The sequence below is a fragment of the Eriocheir sinensis genome, chromosome 2 (assembly GCF_024679095.1).
Source record: "Eriocheir sinensis breed Jianghai 21 chromosome 2, ASM2467909v1, whole genome shotgun sequence".
In the NCBI taxonomy this organism is placed as follows: domain Eukaryota; kingdom Metazoa; phylum Arthropoda; class Malacostraca; order Decapoda; family Varunidae; genus Eriocheir; species Eriocheir sinensis.
In genome coordinates, this window is record NC_066510.1 from 24,496,446 (window position 1) to 24,517,169 (window position 20,724).

The following is a 20,724-nucleotide window of genomic DNA, read 5'->3' on the forward strand; positions in this document are numbered from 1 at the left end:
TATATTTGTTTGTTTTATTTTATCCTATTCTTTCAGCGGGTTGGAAAGGACAAGGAGCGGGTAAAAGAGAGAGAGAGAGAGAGAGAGAGAGAGAGAGAGAGAGAGAGAGAGAGAGAGAGAGAGAGAGAGAGAGAGAGAGAGAGAGAGAGAGAGAGAGAGAACAGACAGACAAAGAAACACAGACGGACAGACAGACAAGACAAGCATGCGGAAATGTAGAGAATCAAACAAACAGACTTGCAAAGATATATCACCTTTATTATAAGAACTAGAAGAGCACAAAATGTCATAACACGATAATGATTGATACGTAAAGGAAGGGGTGAGGAGAGATGCAACAGAAGCAGCAGGAGAAAGAGGAGGAGGAGGAGGAGAAAGAGGAGGAGGAGGAGGAGAAAGAGGAGGAGGAGGAGGAGGAACTCAGGCGGAAGACATCACATTTCTCTTCATCACAACCTTTCCTTCTTCATTACAGGTGAACGGCCTTACAAATGCCACATCCCGGACTGCGGACGCGCCTTCATCCAACTCTCGAACCTTCAGCAACATCTCCGCAACCACGACGCCCAGCTCGAGAGGATGAAGAACCGTCCCTTCCACTGTAACATCTGCGGCAAAGGATTCGCCACCGAGAGCTCCCTCAGGACTCACACATCTAAGGTAGCGACCGAAAAGAAAAAAAACACACATACAGGGACAGTAAGAAGCTGCTGTCAGATAGGAGGACCAAGACAGGGACAGAAGGTGAGAAGGTAGAGGTATGTAGGTGAATGAAAGACGGGGCAGGACGCACACACCTAACGTAGCCTCACACAGGGAAAATATAAATAAACACACACAAAGAGAGAGCAGCTGTAATCAGATAGCAAGACCAGGACACGGAGAGAAGGGAGAGGCATGGAGGTGGAATAAAGAAGGATGGAGATGGTGGGAGAGGGATGAATGTGAGGGGAAAAGAAGAGGTATGGAAGGATGAATGGGGATTGGGATGGGGAGGGGAGCGAAGGGTGCAGGAATTAGTATAAAAGGGCAGTAATAATACCAGCAGGAGGAGGAACCTTGGAAACATCCCTTCAGCATTATATATGTTAAGGGAGGAAAATACAATTCACAAATATGCAAACAAGTAGTGAGAATTATTAATATACAACATGAATTATTATTATTATTATTATTATTATAAGTTGGTACTTCAAAAAATACAAAAGAGCAGGGTAATCTATAAGAATTCTATGACATTATATATTTTTTGTATTTCCATGTATTGATATATATTTCACCGTGCTCGTGAGACAATGTATCTCTTGAAGGCAGAGAACTATGTATCACGAGCTGGTGTGTGTCGTCCTATAGGGAAGGGACCGCCTGTGTCACTATGGCGGTGGAATCTAATCATTTATACTCAAGCAAGTTTGAGGGGTTTATACTTGAACAAGATGTGTTTTGGGTGTGCTTACCAAACGTCTCCGGCATTGTCTTCTCCTGTTCCGCAGCTTCATCGATACTGACTTTACCACTTTCTTAAACCTCCCTCAAGGGTATAAAACTGTGTGACAGGATAACGGTATGGTTGTTTGTGGTCACAGCACCTTTGAGGCCTAACGCTGCAGGGGAACGCAACCCGAGTGTACCTTGGTGGTAGTTCTCTTTTTTTTTCTTTTTTTTTGTCATTGTTTGTTCATTCCATGTGATGACGGTGTTGAGTGTTGTGGTAAGTGGGTGTTGTGAGGCATTTTGGTCCTTGATGTGTGTCCTTGAATGGTGTGGCTTGAAAGGTGAGGCTTGAGGCGTGTGGTAACCAGGCAGGACAGAGGTGCCGTGTGAGGAATGACAAGGAGAGAGAGAGGTGAAAATCATGTTAAAAATTTCTGTATATATACATTAGTTGAGAGGATTGAGGAAAGGGAGATTTTAATGAACTGAGAGGAATAAATGGTGAAAGTAAAAATAGCTTTGGCTTTTTAGAGTCGGAGAAAGAGAGAAGAAGGGGGAATGAAATGAAAAGAGGTGAGTGAAGGTGTAGAGAGAGTGACGAGGGATGGAGGAGAAAGAGACATTCTCGGTAGACACAGAGAGAACTTCACCTCCGTGGTATCTCTCCCCCACAGCACGCTGCCCTGGTCGGTGGCCCCAACGCTGTCAATTGTCCTCAGTGTCAGAAACTGTTCATGAATGGCGAGCAGCTGATGGAGCACATGAAGTATACGCATAGGGACCCAAACGCCTCTGGAGTAGCAGGTTGGTAGCAGTAGTAAAGTTCTTCATGCCTATAGCGAGTCTTGTCTCCCTCACTCACAGCACGCAGTCAACATGGGCGGCCTTAACGCAGTCAGCTGCCCTCACTGCGACAGGTACTTCATGAACTGCGAGCAACTTATGGTCCACATGAAGCAGATTCACAGGGACCCCAATGCCTCTGGGGTCGGAGGTAATTAAGAGGTTGACGGACGGACGGACGGACGGACACAAGAATGGAGGAAATCTGGGGAAATGCAGCACGTACACACGCACAAACACACACATACACACAAAAAAAAGATAAACACGCTCACAAGTAAACAAACAAAGACACATACAAACACTTAAACGCATACATACAAACTAACTACGAACACACAGAGAAACAAACACACACACACACACACACACACACACACACACACACACACACACACACACACACACACACACACACACACACACACACACACGGAGCTCCCTCTACTGTAGACAACTCAGCCCCAAAGCCTCCTGGACAGTGGGGGGGCGGTCGTCCTGGCGTGGCCTCCTCCCGCTCCTGCTGCGCCTCCTTCATCCGCTTTGTTAACATTTTCATTCACTCGTTACGCTCTGCCTCGCCTGTTTCTCGTGTGTCTCGGACTTTTTGCAATGTCCCCACACAAAGAAGACCTTCCTTGCATGTCTCCTTAGTATATTGGTAGTGTAGCCATGCCAGATTTAGTTTTTTTATGATCTCAGCAGTGTTGGTAAAGTTATAATCTTAGTGTAAACCAGATGTTCACATTTTCAGTAACGCAAGACAGAAAATTGCCACCATTTCATGTAGTAGAGTTGTGTCAGGTTTTATATATTTTAAGGTACAAAGTAGAACATGAGCAGTAAGAATGCTTCCACTTATGGTTTTGTTTCATTGTTCCAGCCAAGCGCCGCACCGCCTCCCACTCCTGCCCTGTCTGCGGCAAGCATTATGTGAACGAAGGCAGCCTACGGAAGCACTTGGCCTGCCACCCGGAGACCTCGCAATTCACCTCCTCCCTCAGGATGTGGCCTTGCTCGGTGTGCCACGCCGTCTTCACCCACGAGTCAGGTGAGGGATCAAGCCGGAAGACAAACTTCTAAACTGTCCCGGTGTCTCGTTTATCACGGTCACGCCGCGGCCCATTCCCCTTGGCGACTAAAGTCAAGACAGCCGTCTCTATTTCTGTTATCGCCTGTCATTATATTTTATTAAAAAAAAAGGGATATTCAGTCAGGATCTTCTTTTCACCAATAGTTAATTATCATGTGTAGTATTTACTGGGGTTTTTTTTCAAAATATCATGGCATGTTGATGTAATAACTGACTTTCCTCATACTTTTGAGTAGGCAAAGGTATGCTTTACATTGAAAATGGTTATCGTTACTAATTATGCCAAAAATCCAAGCCAGTAATACAAACAACAGGAAATTTAATTTTTTAAGAGTAATTCATTGAGCATCAAAGTAGTTATATGGAGGGCGTAAGACTGAGTCTTTCTTGTGTTGCAGGTCTGCTGAACCACATGGAGCACATGCGCATGGACCCCAAGCATCAGTTCGCCGCCCAGTACGTCCTGTCGCGGGCCGCGGCTGAACGACGCGAGCGGGAAAGTATCCTGGGCCTGGCGCAGGTTGGGCTCCAGGGCGGCGGCAATCACATGGGCATGGGCATGGGTATGGGAATGGGCATGGGCATGGGCATGGGTATGGGCATGCCGCACCAAATGCAGCACCACGCCCAGCACCAAACGGCGCCCATGTCCATGGCGGCGTCCCCGTCTACCCAAAGCGACGCCTCCTCCAGGATGTCCACGCCCGCCGAGAAACTTGAGGGCGGGATAGGCAGGATGCCCTCCCCGACAGACGCCCTCCGCTCCATCACCAGTCACCATGACGTCATGAACCAGATGCGCCCGCAGCCCACCGACAACATGCGGGCCATGATCAGCCAGAGCCAGGCCGAGCTGGTCAAGTCCACCCTCACCTCTCAGGCGGAGACCATCAGGAACGTGATGGCCTCCCAGGCTGAGGCCATCCGCAACCTCTCTAACCCCCACGGCCAGCCAGTCCCCCCTCAGGCCAATCAACAGCCGCCTCCGCAACAGCAGCAGCAGCAGCAACAACAACAACAGCAACAGCAACAGCAGCAACAACAGCAACAACAACAACAACCGCCACCACAGCAAAGTGCTCACCAAGCCCCGGAGCCAATGGGCTCACCTCAACCTGACATGCGCGACATGCGTGACCCCAGGATGGGAGTGGGCGGCGGCATGGAGTCTGCTCTGAGGAGCGCCCAGGCGGAAGCGGCGCTGAGGTTGGTCAGTCACGAGGGCCGCCCTTCCCCGCAACACCAAGGTGACCTGACTGACTCTATCCGCCTGCAGGAAATGCGTATGGAACAGGCATTGCGGCTGCACGGTGACCCTCGCGCTCTGGCCACCTCCTTGCCTGGGCCCCTGGGATTCCCCCTCGCCCCTCCCCAACACCAGCCGCAGCAACAGAGCGCCTGAAGTTACCCAAGCCTGCCCCCTGTCTGGGAGCAACAACCGCCGCCACTCGCCCGTGCTAGTCCCCCGGTGAACGTGTTATGACTTTCGTGTGTGTGTGTGTCACAACGCCTCGGTTCCACCTTTGTTCTGTTGTGTTGTCGTATTTTTAACTGTGATAAAATGAAACGGCTTCCCACAGGAGCCGCATATTATTTAAATGGTCACTTCTCTGTGTTAGTTCCTTGAGTTGTTGCTGTTACGGTGTGGCTGAGCGTGGAGGACTTGGCGGGGCGGGGTAATGCAGGGCCCCCGGGCTGCCTGCTTCCCCCGTCCCGCCCTGCTCCGCCACCGTGGCCGTCACGTCCCAGGCGCCCCAAAAGGTCGCCCTCCCGACAGTTCCTCACAGTTACTTTAAGTGCAATTTTAGGGACCAGCGGTCTGTGACACTCTATACCTACAGAGAGGCTGAGCTGCGTGGCCCCGCGAGTGGCATCCGGGCGGCATCCCAGACTGGGCCAGGGGGGACAGTCCTTCCCTAGACTCAGTAAGGCAGGCGTTACTGTATACCATAAGTTCGTATAGCTTCCAAGGCTTGATTTAATTGCAGTCATAGTGTACTTGCAATAATGAAAAAAGTATCTTTATATATTGTGTCGCATAATACTGCACCGTGATGGGTACTTGTTAAGCTTCGCACAGCCCAAGATAGAACGCTAAACCTCAAAGGTCCTACTGCAAGCATACAATCAAACAAGATCCCGCGAAAACGTAAAAGTGAACCTGTGGTGTGGTGCGTGCAGTGTGCGGACCCGAACACTTTCCTGACGCGGCAGCCCTGGCGGTGGCGGTCCCTGACTCCGCCCCACCAGACTGCCTGGGCCCTCCGCCGCCCCACCGCCCACCACGACCTCTGGCGTCCACCTACTACGACGGGGGTGACAGCATCTGCTCCGAACTCCTTCAACCCTATGATGAACCACGTTAGGCGAGAGAGACGTCCACTATCCCTCCACCACAAGACGCCTGCTGGACCCCACTCGCTCTCACCTCAGCCGAATGTGTTTTGTCATTACCTCTTGCTCACGCCATGCAGGTCCTACGTCGAGTGCTATTGTGGGGCGTCGCGCACCTCCACTGATAAAGATTTTAATTTCTCACTTTCGGAGGATGAAATTAACTAATCTCAAACCTCGGAAAGTAAGTCTGATGACACTCCACAGTTGAGTAAGTATCTTGCTTCTGATGAAAAAACAATTTGATATACAAAGACAAAAAAAAAGTAACATCATTGTTGAAAAATATGTATATTTACTTTATTTCATTGGGGCATTGAACCCAGAGCGTGCGTAATTATTTAAAGGGACAGATATGTTTATACAGTTCCACATTTTAAGTGTCTAATTTTTCTGATTATGGTTCATCTGCGCAATATTGTAATAAGTGTACATTTTTCCCAGTCAAGTAGCTTTGAAGGCAGTGTGAAGGGAAGCTCTTTCTCCTCTCCCCTCCCCCTCATGATATTTCCTTGACTATCCCCGCATTAGATTTAGGAGACATAGACTAGCTAGAATCATGATTGTTGTACTCATATAGCCCGAGACTTAACAGAGGTGTACAGAGTCACTAGTAACATTTTTTTATAGATCGAAAGGAGACTTGCTTTTTTTCGGAATCCTCGCCTTCAAAGCTTCCTGAGCCGCCCTAGTGACTGTTAACTGTTCCTGCGATCAGAGTTTACCGTTGATACCGCTGCTGTTCCCTCACCAATAGTCCTAGACACAGTTAATGACTTACTCCTACTATTTCCACAACTACTACTACTATTACTACTACCACCACTACTAATGCTACTACTACTACCACTAACACTGCTAATACAACTAACACTACTACTACTACTACTACTACTATTACTTCTACTCACACCGTATCCTTCACCACCTCTACAGCTATTACCACGATCACCGTCACTGCCACCCCCACCACCAGCAACCACCACCACCACCGCCACTACCACTACTACTACTATCACCGCCACCACATACTCTTCCACAACCACCACTACCTCCCCACCACCACCAAAACAACGACGACAACAACAACAATTACTACTACTACTATTACTACTACTACTACTACTATTATTACTATTACTACTGCTGCTGCTGCTGCTACTGTTGATGTGCTATCGTTTACTTGTCGCCGATATTAATCATTCATTATATCGAAGTTACAATCCCGCACACTCACCTTTATTTCAATCTTGTCAATCCGTCATTTGTTTTCTTTTCAATTCTTCCAACAACTACAATGCTTATGGAAGGCTTATGGAGATTCTCAACACAACACACACACATACACACACATTATCCATCTATCTATCTATCTATCTATCTATCTATCTATGTTTATGTGTATCGCCTATCGTAACAATAGTAGCATCAACACTTGCCGTCATTACTCTTTCTACAGTAAATCGGCTTTCTTCTTTTTCGGGATATCATTTGGATGAAAAAATGTGATCTTTAAACTTATACTTCTGCAATGTGAACCCCATCCCCCCCCCCCCCCCTCATGCTACGTGCTACCTGTCTCTTTCACTTTCCCTGCTTCCCTGCATTCTCGCCTCCCTCCCTCCCTCCCTCCCTCCCTTAACTCTTTCTTCCCTCCCTCCCTCCTTCCCTCCCTTTCTCCCATTCCACCTCGTCTTCCTTTTCTTTCTTCCAACTTCGTAACATTCTTCATTTTTTTTTCTTTACATTATCATTTCATTCCCCTTTCGTTCATTCGTTCATTCACTCATTCATTCAATCATTCTTTTTTTTTCTTGCTATCTCCATCCTTTTTTTATATAAACTGTAACAATTTTCTTTTGATCGCTCTTATTAGTAGTAAATTTCTACAACTCCATATTTTTTTTTTCATTTTTTGTTTTTTTCTTTGTTACTGGTTTAATGTTTTCTTTGGTATCATCTTTGTTTGTATTTGTTATTATTATCATTATTACTATTATTATTATTATTATTATTATTATTATTATTATTATTATTATTATTATTATTATTATTATTATTATTATTATTATTACTATTATTATTATACAAATTAGATTTTATATTTGTTATCCTCCTTAATATAGATGTATGTAACTGCTCCTTATTTTTTCCGTACTTGTTTTCGTTGAAATTTATGTTGCACTGCTATAAGGATTTTATTTTTTCAACAGCCACGTTAGTTACATAATTTCTTATAGCATTTGTTGAACATTTCCGTAGTCCGGGCCTGCCGCTTACCTTTCCTTTCCTTACCTGTCGGCCGTGCTAATCAGAAGGATGACGCAAGAATCACTCACACCTTCAGCCCATGACCCGTGAAGAGTTACAGGAAATTATTGTATTGCTCCTTATGCGTTTTCGTAAGGAATTAATAATGTGTTCCTTTATATCGATGAGTTAATGCGGAAGTTGGTCACAATTCACTTAAGCTCCTGAACTTACCTTGAGGCAAAACGTAAAGGTCGCCGACGGTAGTGAACGCAACACACTAGATTTTGAAACATTCTCCCTCCCCTTTTTCCTTTCCATCTGTCAATCTATCTATCTATCTATCTATCTATCTATCTATCTTCCACACATGTTCACTTTAGGGAAAGATAACCAGCAGGTGTTTATGACTGGCAGCCGGTGACGCTTTTTCTTTCCTGCTTCTCTACCTTATTTCCGCCTCGACTCTACTCTCCCCAGCCACCGCAAGACACCGACACTGCCTCTCTACACCACCTTTACTTTAATCAACACCTCCACACTTTACCGACACTTACAACACCACTTCGGCTCTCTTGCTCTCCCCCTGTCTTCTCTGACCACCACTATCACCATTACCCCTTCCAGCACCCTCTCCACCATCACCTCTTCTGCTAACTAACACCTTCCTTCACCACCTCAGTACTAACGCTCCACCAACCACCACCACCACCACCACCACAGCCACCACCACAGCCACCACCACCACCACAAGTAGCACCACCACCGCCAAGCCTCATTCGAAGTTCCATAGTCTGCCGACATCACCGGTATCAGGAATGTTAAACACAAAGGATAATACAAGTTCCTAGTAAATTCCTAATCATTAACCTGTCGTTTGACCATATAGAGTACTTTTTTTTTTCTTTTCGTTTCTCGGTTCCAGAAGAATAAGTATAGTCCTGAGATTAGCTTGCAATTATGGTCAATCTAAATCGACTTCTCTTCATTGGACTCAGAAAAGAAATATAGATTTTTATACGTATAAATTCCCCCCTCGGGCCGTCCATAGGGGCTGGGCATCCAGGTTCCCAAATAAGTTTAGTTTTCTTACATCCGGGTCACGAGACCACGAGGGACCTGGTCGCCCGGGGCAGCAGGCAGGTACGGGGGAACACCTGCAGTTATACGTAATGTACAGCTGCACGGCGGGACTGTACAGGCGGAGAGGAGTAGCCAAACCCCACGTACTCACCGCCTCTCGCCCCCCCACCCCACCCCCACCAGTCTCCTTCCTGCATAATGGGAGTTCCTATGGGCGGCTGACTCGCGTGTCTGCCCCACTAGGCCTGCCGAGGGACCTTCTTCCCCTACCCGCCCCCCTCTCTCCGACACTCAAACTTATCAACGTCATCATTTCTTTTTTCCCAGTGCACCCATGCCCTTGGAGATTGATTATAACTGATTTTGAGTATTTTTATGCTGTCTGTTTCCCAAGTTCCTCCGTGTGCCACTCAGTATCCGTCAACACCGTCTCCGCCATTGCTACACTGCCCGGCTCTCGCCAACCAACCACCTTCCTCTTGCACCCCGACTCGTCCCTAGTGCTCGGGTACCCTTCTCTTCTCTTCCTTTCTTCATCTTCACTCCGTCACAAGCGGGAACCACAACCCTGTCCTAATCATCATCATCACTGTGGGGCGTCACAAGTCGCCTCGGTGTCTTGAGGCGCCCCACGTCACCCCCCGGACAACTCTCCCTCTCGACACTACAGTGAGGAATCCCTATACCCCATCCCACCCTGCGATTCCTCTCCCCTTTCTCGCTCACGCCCCGGCTCTGCCCTCTGATAATGAAGTGAGGAGATCGGCTCGCACGGACGAGAAGCCTCGCTACGTATGTGAGCATAATAGTGACGGCCAGGGTGGCGTCTGTAGCGGTGTGGCCCTCTGACCCATGCTTCCTCCAGCCACGGGTCGCGGCCCCAGCAGCGGGTCACAGGGCGGACGGGGCGGCCTCAGGGGATCCGACGTTGTCGCGCCTCCTATGGGCGGGCGCACACCGGTTGCCTTGCTCATATACCTCACGCCGCCGCCACCGCAGCTGGCTCTCCCCTGGGGCCGCGCCCACACCTGTCTTCCACACCGGTACTCCAGACCCCGTACCACGCCCCCACGGACTGCTGGACTGGAAGCTGGCACGCCTGCTAGTTCAACCAGTGATTACAATGGTGTCCAAAACGACCAGATACGAGTTTCTTGTACATTTTAAAATGGTGTCTAAAAGACATAATAATGCACACGTCCCAGCCATCTTCTTTGTACTAATGTATGAATTATCAATAAGTAGTGTTCGATAGACTGTTGTTGTCATGTTGTCGTCTTTATAAATTATTAAGGGTCGGGTACTACGTTAGTACTGCTGCAGTGTCAGACTATGTACAACCTGCGGGACGCTCACCCCGCAGCCCCACCTCGGAGGGAGGACCAACCCCCACCTCGTTTTCTATGGCCCCGCTGCACTTCTCCCTCCCTCAGTGTGATTCAGTGTGGCCTTCGTCGCGTGTTACGGTGGCGGCGGCTGCTGAAGGACTCTGAGTTCTGCCAGGTGTGTGCCGCGTGTCAGGGGCCAGGCCGGGGTGGTGCAGGGCCGCGCGTGGTCACCCTCTCTGTGCATGTTCTCCCTGCTGAGGCTTCAATGGTTTTGTTCCGTTTCTTGTCCTACTATGTAGTTAACAAATGTTCATGTGTTAGATGTAGTGTGGGGAAATTAAATACATACATAAAAATATCGTCAAACTCTGAACCAAGGCCGTGTTCATTCATGGTAAATTCGTGAAGCTGGTTTGAGGATAACTTGGTTCAAGGGTGAAGCTCTGCCGTGTCAGTTTAGGCAAGCTGGGACGACCTGCGTGTCGTGCGCAGCTCCGCCTTCTCTTGCGCTCCTGCGCCGAGGGGTACCTGCAACTAGCGACACCCTTGTCTTAAATTATTATAATTATTATGGTAATTGTGTTGAGAGGAGCTATCTTACTGCTCTGTTTTGGACCATGATTTCTTAAACAGCTAATTTAAACTAAATCTCCGTAGCTCGTTAACAATAAGTAAGCGTGGCAAGGCAATTGAGCAGTTAACTATGAAGGTCACACCAAGAAGAATAAAGAGGCCTACGAGTTGAATCACAAATCCCCAAAATGGGCGTGAGGTACACGATGAAAATTATATTTATAAAAAAATACTGCCTTGATGTGGTGCTAAAGCTCGCCATGTATATATTCCAAGGCATCATCATGAAACTCAATGATATTTACTCAGAAATGGTTGGAAGTGCACAGTGAATGGCATATTCCTGGATATAAGGAATTATATCCAGCCACACGTCATCCAGAGTTTGACCTACCTTTGCAGAAAAATTATTGACCGATCCATGCATGAAGAGTAACTGATGCTGCCCTCAGAGGTTAGTGTTGGTCGGCGTCTCCTGAGTGGTCAGTGAGTGGGGTCGCGGGAAGCACCGCTAGTGAGCCCCGCCGCCTTACTCCGTCTGACCAGCGCCAGGGAAAACAAAGTATCATGGTTCATATTGCCAATTGTTTAAAGAGTCATTGTCCGATGCTGGATTATAAGGTCGCTCCTCTGAACTTTAAATTACCATTATTATTTTTTATTATAATGATGTTGATAATGTACTTTTTATGTACTTTGCCAAGCTTCCCTAAACGGCGCTCTCTTTACCTATGTCCGTGGTACTGAATGTGTAGGTACTGCAGTAACAATAAACACTTGTCAAACAGGAAAACTACTTTCACTCATCACACTCCCCTTGGAAAAATTTCTTAAAGATACCGACTTCATGTGTGAATATTTCCTGTTTTAGGCGGGAAGAAGACAACACAAGGGCAGCTTCCTCTACACCTGCTCTTCGTGACATCGCTAAGCAAATAAGGTACACGCTTCCAAGGTACATACCAGCCAGGTAGGAATTACAGGTATGGTGATACGAACGTGACAAAAGAACAACCTGCGGGACGAAGAGAATCTCATCCAAAATCAAGGGAGACACATTGGCACTGCTTAATAAAGGATGTCTGATCACAGTGGGTTGCGGCTTCCCATTCTTGATATAATGGAAACGCTTCTCCTCAACAACGAGTATATATGAAGAAGCATTGTAACCAGACTTTTGTAAGCAGGTGGCACGGGAAGGTGTGCTGCCCCTGACATTCCATCATGGACAAATTGGTGGGTCATGAGTATTTTATATGAGGGACAAATTCGTTGGTTTGGAGAGGGTATCAGCTGACGAAGAAGAGTGAAGCCCTCGAAGCCGCCGTCTATCTCGGGTATTCCCTATAAAAACTGCGTGTCATGAGTGAGTGGTTAAGTTAAATATTTTATTTTTCCAGCATTTTCGCGAGAAACGAAAGTAATAACAAAATAATGAACTTACTCCTCAGAGCTTCAGTGAGCTTTTATTTCCTCCTTAACTATTTCTGCAGCGGCTCCCTATCGCATCCCCGTCGCGAATGGCCAATACGAGCGGTAATTAACGTTTAGGAGCCAGGGAAGGGTGTGGAATTTTAGATGTGCATGAATTTACCGTTTCTTTTTTCTAAAATATAATTCAAAATTTACGAATCCCAAGGGAATGCTGTTTACTATTTGGTATGAATAAATATATAAGAAAAATGTATCGAACGTTTACACCAAGATTAGAAACTGAAAGCACAGAAGAGCAACGAATGGAAGCGTTTAAGAGAGCCTGTATCCTGCAGTGGAATGACACAGGTGATATGACTACACACACACACACACACACACACATCTAGATCTATATAGATTAATGTCTATATAAATTTCAAGTTTATTGAGTTATATATTTTTTATCCCCTTACCATAGAACAGCACTCCTGTTGGAATCAAATTACCTCACAGACTCGATAACTGTTTGAATCTAACTGGCGGGTATCAACTGAATCTGCTTCGAGACTCGAGCACAACGAGTCAGTGGTTGAACACCGCAGTGTGCCTCTGGCTGTGGTGTGAGGAAGTCACTCGTTCATCACAATCGTGTTCCATACAAAAGGATGGAGCCATTGGGATATATTCAGGTTAGCCTGACTTCATTCCTTATTTATCAGTCTATGTAACAGCACCAAAGTATCTTTATTTTTCATTATTTGTTCAAATGTAAATGTGTTTGAGAGAGAATAATCACCTACTTACCTAATATATATATATATATATATATATATATATATATATATATATATATATATATATATATATATATATATATATATATATATATATATATATATATATATATATATATATATATATATATATATATATATATATATATATATATATATATATATATATATATATATATATATACTTAGAGGGTGTATGTTTGTTTATCGGTCTGTGTTTATATGTCCTGTATAGGTTCTCACACCGCTGGACCCTACCTCCATGGCTGGACCCATCGTATAGTTTATAGTTGACCTTGGGATTAACAAGGGTAGTGGGAGGTCCCTATCAATTCCCACCATTAGGTGATTCCTGCCGGCGGGTAGGGCGATGGATAGGGAATCGTTAAGTAGTCCGTCGAATTTGAACTCTCCACATGGCTGCTACTGAAGGTCTGTTGCGCCACTTTACTAATTGTCGAGTGGGCGGGGCGCGGCTCCCGGGAGGAACACTGACATTGCCAGCGAGCGGGCCAGCTCCCAGCGGTGGCAGCGGCGGCGCTGATGAAAACGACGACACTTGTGGCGGCAGGCGCGGTGTCAGACGCGGCGGCAAGGGATACTGAGGGTCGCGGCTCGGTGTTGGCTTCGCCTGGTGATGCTAACCAGGGCCCTGATGCTGACGGGGTTGGCAGGGAACAAGGAAGGCTGCGGCAGCGGTGACGACAGGTAAAGCGGAGTGCAGAAAACGGCGACATGCAGTGACGAGAGCTCACGGCGATGAAGGTGAGGGCGGTGGTTTGGACAGTGTAACGGGCAACAAGGGAGCAGTGACATGACCACGGTAACGATGGGGAAGTCCCCTCACATCACGTCCACGGAATAACCGATAAAAAGTGCCAGGATGCGCGTGGCCCCGGTGTTCATCTCTGTCTCATTGTTCTCTGCAAACGGATATTAGGCCTGAACCCCTCCTGAGGCCGCGCACGACCTTGACGTATGGAGCGACGGCGTTTGATATGAAGGGGCGGGAAGGCAGGGGGGGGGAGGGGGGGGCGAGGCTTGTATTAACCCAGTTTTAGTTGCCCGCGTGGTGCCGTCGCTCTGCTGAAATTAATTGTGAACATCCCCGACTTTTATTTTTATCCAGTTTTGACATTCGACGGGCGATATTTGCATTTTAGCAGTGAGATATTGAGTAATTCTGGTGTCAAAATGAAACGCCTGCATGTTCACTTACGGAGTTGTAACAAAAACAATGGCTGAAAAAATTGGTGAATGTACACATAGACAAATCATCAAAGGAGAGAACTTTAACATTTCCTGGACGACTAAAAAATGTATAAAGATATTGGAGATTATATTCATTTCCTTTTAACAGTGATGGCGTAATGACAATAAGAGAGAGAAACCAACCCTTCGTTTCATTACATATGCCCGGAGAAAGTGGAACAAAAATTATAACATAGAGGAGACGAGGAGACAGTTAAAAGGATGATGGTGCGGATGGTGGAGCGATGTACCCGGTGTGTATGGTGATGACTACTGGTGCGAACGAACAGGGACCCAAAACAACGTCAGACAGCGAGACAGACAGCCCGCCATGCAAACTTCTTTCTTTTTACCTCCAAGGGGCTGAGAAGAGAGAGGGACAAGCAGCCGAGCGAGGAATAAAGCGAGCAACAACAACACCCGCCCAACCAACCAACTATTCAGTATTACCAGGCTAAAGTTTTGCCTGCGTGGGGGCCTCTCTCTCTCTCTCTCTCTCTCTCTGCCCCGGGTCATCTGTCTTGGGGAGGTTGCCGCCGAGTCCCTGAACTTCGTGTCTTCCACTTGAAGGGTTCGCGGCAGTTCTTCTAGGCGAGGGTTTTACGCCCGAGAGAACTCATGCAGCAATTGTTTCTGCCCGTTGTTTGTTGGCACGAGTTTTGTCTGTGTGTGCGTGTGTGTGTGTGTGTGTGTGTGTGCGTGAGTGTGTGTGTGTGTGTGTGTGTGTGCGTGTGCGTGCTTGTGTGTGTTGAGTCCATAATTCACTCACTGCCTGGTCGCGTGCTAGCCTTGTGATCGCCAACCTGTATTCTCTCGAGTTTTAAAGGTCAAGTTAGGGGCAACACTATTGCTGCGCGTGGCCTCGGTGTTCACCTCCGTAATATTGACCCTTGAGCCTGTGCTTACCACATTTTACCTTGCCCAGCTTTCACTAGGGATGAGCAGCTGGGAAGGCTGCTCGCTGATCCCGGGATTCGAACTCAAGCCCGCGGGTTCGTAGTTAAGCGTGCTAGCCGCTAGACTACAGAGGCAGGATACTAAATTACGGAGAACTTTGGAGCTCATTTAACCGATCTATAGGGAAACCTGGGACCTCACACACCGCCCCCCCCCCTCCCCCCCTGTCTGAGAAGAAAAACTTTTGGCCTGAACAAAGCCTGAACCTCAGACTGCTGGGATGGCAGACTGAGAGCTTAACCATTACACCACGGGAGCGATGTGTGTGTGTGTGTGTGTGTTTAACCCTGCATGCCTTCGTAAATTAATTAACACCTTCCATTAAGATCTCAAAACCAGGTGTGTTCTAACAATTCTGGGAAGACAAAGAAGTTTTACTCAGCCCCCACATGTACGCCCCGCCCCCCACACCAACAAAAATCTGAGTTGCCACGAAAAAGTCTGCGTTTGTGGCGCAGGTGTGCAAGAAAAATTACAAATATTTTCGTGGCAGCCAATGTCAACATGGAAAGAGTCTTGTAGCCGAAAACAAGGCCGCGGAGAGATGTTAATAACTAAATCTCAAACGCCTATGTTGTCAGAGGGAACTGTTTTTTATTGCTATTTCCAATGTTTTAATGAAATATTATTAAATAGGTTTGATTAGTGGCATCACAGACCTAAGGAACGAAGACCAAATAATGCTATAAAGAGAAGGAATGACGGTTTTTTTTTTTCTAATTAATCGAGTAAACTGGTCCACATCGATTAAGTGCACTAGCTAAGGAATATGATTATGTTATAGTAAGTACTATATTGAAGGGACGGCGGAGAAAGGGGGAAGTAAATAAAGAATCTACAAGAAATATAAGACCGTGTTGAGTCGAGTGAGAGGAATCTACAAGACTTACATTGTCTGTACGTCACTGGGTGCTTAGAAGGAACGTTACCACTTACAGGTGTGTCCAGTGAGTGTCGAGGAAGGGCCAGAAAGTCAAGAATTCTCGACGGGGGAAAGTCTGGAAGTTATTTCGTACATGTGTAGCAATCCTAAAATGCAGTCATATAGGTTTGCCCCTAAAAAGTCAAGGTGATAGTTCAGCAGCAGGGCTACGCTTTCCTATTTCATGGATGATGAGAGCAAATGCATAGCTTACTAAGTATCATACAAAAGTTCTAATTGATAAGGAAAATACATAACCTACTTGAAGCAGTTTTTTAAGCGATTAAGTTATTAAAACTAGTGAAATGTTGATTTTCACTACCATCACACACACACACAAAAAAAAAAAAAAGCTCCGTCACTGCTCGACATGGCTGTAAAATTATTGTTGATCACCGACAAATTATCATCGCTCATCAGTTGTTTAATTTCAATTTGCTGACCAAAGACTTGCGATTCATTTAAATATGCCATGTAAGTTGTTTACTCTGCAAGTTTACTTTAAATAAATGCGATAATTGTGTTTGTGTGTGTGTTTGTGTTTGGTTTGGTTTGGTTGTTTTTAGTTTTCGCTCAGAAGATAAATGTTGAAAGTATATCACAATCTCAAGCAAAAAGAATTTATGCAGCCCCACTATAACGGCGAGTGCGAGAGCCTGGGTTGCTGTATTCACTCCCTGGGCTGTAGCGATCGTACGAGCCATTTCCATTCAAGTTTCATGCGCCAAAAAAAAGTGTCTTGAACTTGAACGTGGCCGGAACACGTACAGTAACCTGAAAAAGTAACGAGATGACGCCGGCCTGCGGTAGATGTGGCCTTGTTCCGCCCTGACGGCTTTATTTATTTTTTTTTCCCCGCACGTTTTGCTCTTCCCAACCGATAGCAACACCGTTTTCTGCCTATAAGAGTGGCGTGGCAGCCGTGCGTTTGGCGGCCTCCCCCCCAGCAGGGCCTGTCCATTCGTCTGGCGGTGGTGGAGGTTGGGGTAATGGTAGTGGTGGTGGTCAAGGAGGGTAGTGATGGTGGTGGAGTCGGCGGTGGCGGCCTGGCCCGTTGTGGCGGCGGCGGAGCAATATTAGCAAGGCTTTTTCCATGTCGTGCCAGCGTCCGTTTATTAGATTTTCATAAACTGGAAAATATTTTGGTCTCTAAAATTTTGGTCCGCCCAAACGCTTCCGTCCTTTGTTATTGGGCGTGATGGGGAAAAATTCATGTTTGGTTTGGAATGACATTTTCGAGCCCAGGACTGCCGCTGTCAACGCGCCTGACCCGGGGTGCTTCGCGTTGTCCAGAAACTTTATTTTTTTCTTCTTTTTTTTGTGTGTGTTGTGGTGGTAGTTGGTGACCTGTTGTTGTTGTTGTTGTTGTTGTTGTTGTTAATGGGGTAAGTGTTGGTAATGGTGATGGTGGAGGTGATGAATGTTGTTGTTGTTGTTGTTGTTGTTGTTGTTGTTGTTGTTGTTGTTGTTTGTTAATGGGGTAAATGTTGGTAATGGCGATGGTGGAGGTGATGAATGTTGTTGTTGTTGTTGTTGTTGTTGTTGTTGTTGTTGTTGTTGTTTGTTAATGGGGTAAGTGTTGGTGATGGTGGAGGTAATGAATGTAGTTGTTGTTGTTGTTGTTGTTTGTTAATGAGGTAAGTGTTGGGGATGGTGGAGGTGATGACTGTTGTTGTTGTTGTTGTTGTTGGGCTAGTGTTGGTAATGATATCGTGATGGTGGAGGTGATGAAAGTTGCTGTTGTTGTTGTTGTTGTTGTTGTTGTTGTTGTTGTTAATGTGATAGTGTTGGTAATGATCACGTGATGGTGGAGGTGATGAAAGTTGTTGTTGTTGTTGTTGTTGTTGCTGGGCTAGTGTTGGTAATGATATCGTGATGGTGGAGGTGATGAAAGTTGTTGTTGTTGTTGTTGTTGTTGTTGTTGTTGTTGTTGTTGTTGTTGTTGTTGTTAATGTGCTAGCGTTGGTAATTATCTCGTGATGGTGGAGGTGATGAAAGGTTTTTTTTTGTTGTTGTTGTCATGGAGCAAGCGGTTATATGATATGTGTGTCCCCTTGAGGTGCATGCTTTACTGATTAATAACAATAATAATAATAATAATAATAATAATAATAATAATAATAGTAACAGGGGCGTACCTAATGCTGTAAAATGGGATGGGGATCTTTCTGGCCACTTGGAGAGGAGCGAGCGGCGAGTGAAGCGAGCCAAATTAGTTAGGGGGATTAGGGTTTTAAAAAATTGACATTTCTGGGTGCATTTTCCTGCTGTCAAAACGAAAAACTGGGACTTTTTGCCCCAGTTTTTCGTTTAGACTCAGAAAATGGATCTTTTGGCTGGTAGGGAGGGGTTGTCCGACCCCCGTCCCCCAACCCCCCCTGGGTACGGCCTTGAATAATAATAATAATAATAATAATAATAATAATAATAATAATAATAATAATAATAACAATAATAATAAGAAGTAATAATGTGTTGCAGTAGTATGTCCTATAACTCAGCTGTATACGTTTTCTATGTATTCCTTAAGGCGAAAGAATAGCCTTACAGGGATAACCTTGCCATATATTGACGAAATTTAGGAACAGACGGCCACGTCTGCAGTGTTAAATTGAATGTCAAATGGGTATAATTGCTTGTGTCTTGTCCCCCAGTGAGGCGGAGAGGAGCACTGAGGCCACCCGCAGCTTAGCGTATCCCTTCAACTAAACGATTGCTCCCTATATATAGCTACCTATATACCTAAAATTCTTCTTGGTAGTAGATATCAACTCCAAACCCCTTTTCATGACGGTATATAAATAACTATCCAGTCCAGTGGTGTAATGTCGTTATTCTTATATTTAGGAGTCTGGTGGGAATCACATTTAGCCTGTTGAGTGTTGAATAATTACCTTGCCTCTCTATCCTCAGCTTTAGCACCATACGTAGCTTCGCGTATTCACAAAAAGAACCTCACTTTGAACTAACGTCACTTAAATAGTACCCTAACTTATCGCCGCAGAAATAGTTAGGCCTATACATGGCTCTGGGTTAACCTACTGCGCCCAAGAACACATATTTGACAAGGCTTCCGTAGGAGTTTGGGTCATTTCAGGGGTAGTTTTATGACCCTTCTGTTAGTTTGACTCTTCTCCTGTACCATGAACCTAAAAAAAACACTCATTCTAGAACCTGACGGATCTTTTTTTCGGACTTTGCAAATAGTTGATATGAGGGGTGGAAACAATTAAGCGTTTGACATACAAGGTGACGGCAAAGACCAAGACAATTTTACGGTAGAGGAGAAAATAACGTACATAAGTTGAACTGGAATATTATATGCACGTTGTAGATAATAGTAGTAGTTGTAGATAATAGCAGATAATCATTAGGAACTAGTTTTTGTAGCATCGGACAAAGCTGTTACGCGGTAGGAATTAGCTCGCAGCCGCAGAATAGCTCGCAGAGAGGTTCAGCTTGTATACTTTTTTCTATATTTTACTCTGCTATATCGTTTACGTGTCCTGTTTCGGCTCCAATTATACATGGCACAAACATCAGAGAATCACTCATAAAGCAAGAGAAGGCTTTATAACAAATGAATAGGGCAGATTTTTATAAAGAATTATCCCACGTTGACGTTTACCCAGTTCCTGCTTGTTTGGTCTGTTGGTTTGAATATTGTTTTCTTGCGGGCAATATCAACCGCCACAAAGATCACTGGTTGACGAACTAGAACAAAACTAGGCAAATTAAAATGTTTTCCTGGCTGTATATATATATATATATATATATATATATATATATATATATATATATATATATATATATATATATATATATATATATATATATAAAAAAAAAAGTAGTCCACAGCCCGCATGCGTGGTGGACAGCAGAACGACTTTATTTCTGCGAGGAGGTATTTCCCGCCACAACGGCAAGGGATTTGAATATTATGCCAGGCGCCGCTTCATGCCGAGGAGGTTATTGCAGTGCATCATGTGTGGAGACGAGCTGGAGGACCTGAGGCACTTAATTCATCTTGCACTGCCCGGCCTACGACGAGGAGAGGAGCAGCATCCCCGCACTGCAGCGTCCATACCACCAGGACGACGAGGACACCAATGGAAGAGCTCTTTTTGAAAACACAGAAATGGAGACAGTAAAGACAGTGCTATATAAATTTTGGCAAAGAAGAGAAAAGAAAAGAAAGGAAGAGGAGACATAAAGAAATTTAGAAACTCAAAAGACCCAGACCGAGAAAGACCACAGACCTAGATGAGGGAGTGCCGTTACAAAGGCAAGACTCCCGACCGACAACTCAACTCAAACTCAGTAATTGAAAGGTCGAGGCTCCCTCAAACCACGTCTTGTAAACAATGAGTGTCATACGCACAACAG

The 20,724-nt window shown here is 45.6% G+C and overlaps 1 protein-coding gene across 7 annotated transcripts in view; it reads left to right on the plus strand.

The window, feature by feature from the left end:
* Positions 1-11,274, plus strand: part of LOC127001559 (zinc finger protein 384-like) — a 234,110-nt gene extending 222,836 nt beyond the window's left edge. For 4 of the 7 annotated variants that reach the window (XM_050866210.1, XM_050866221.1, XM_050866232.1 and 1 more), the window contains 4 exons: positions 476-744; positions 2,109-2,238; positions 3,161-3,328; positions 3,769-11,274. In XM_050866210.1, coding sequence (XP_050722167.1) covers positions 476-744; positions 2,109-2,238; positions 3,161-3,328; positions 3,769-4,772 — 1,571 coding nt within the window. In that variant the 3' untranslated portion in view covers positions 4,773-11,274. Of the gene's footprint in view, positions 1-475; positions 745-2,108; positions 2,239-2,298; positions 2,429-3,160; positions 3,329-3,768 lie in introns of all 7 variants that reach the window. The other 3 variants (XM_050866243.1, XM_050866265.1, XM_050866276.1) reach the window with 3 other exon arrangements.
* Positions 11,275-20,724: the final 9,450 nt, after the last annotated feature.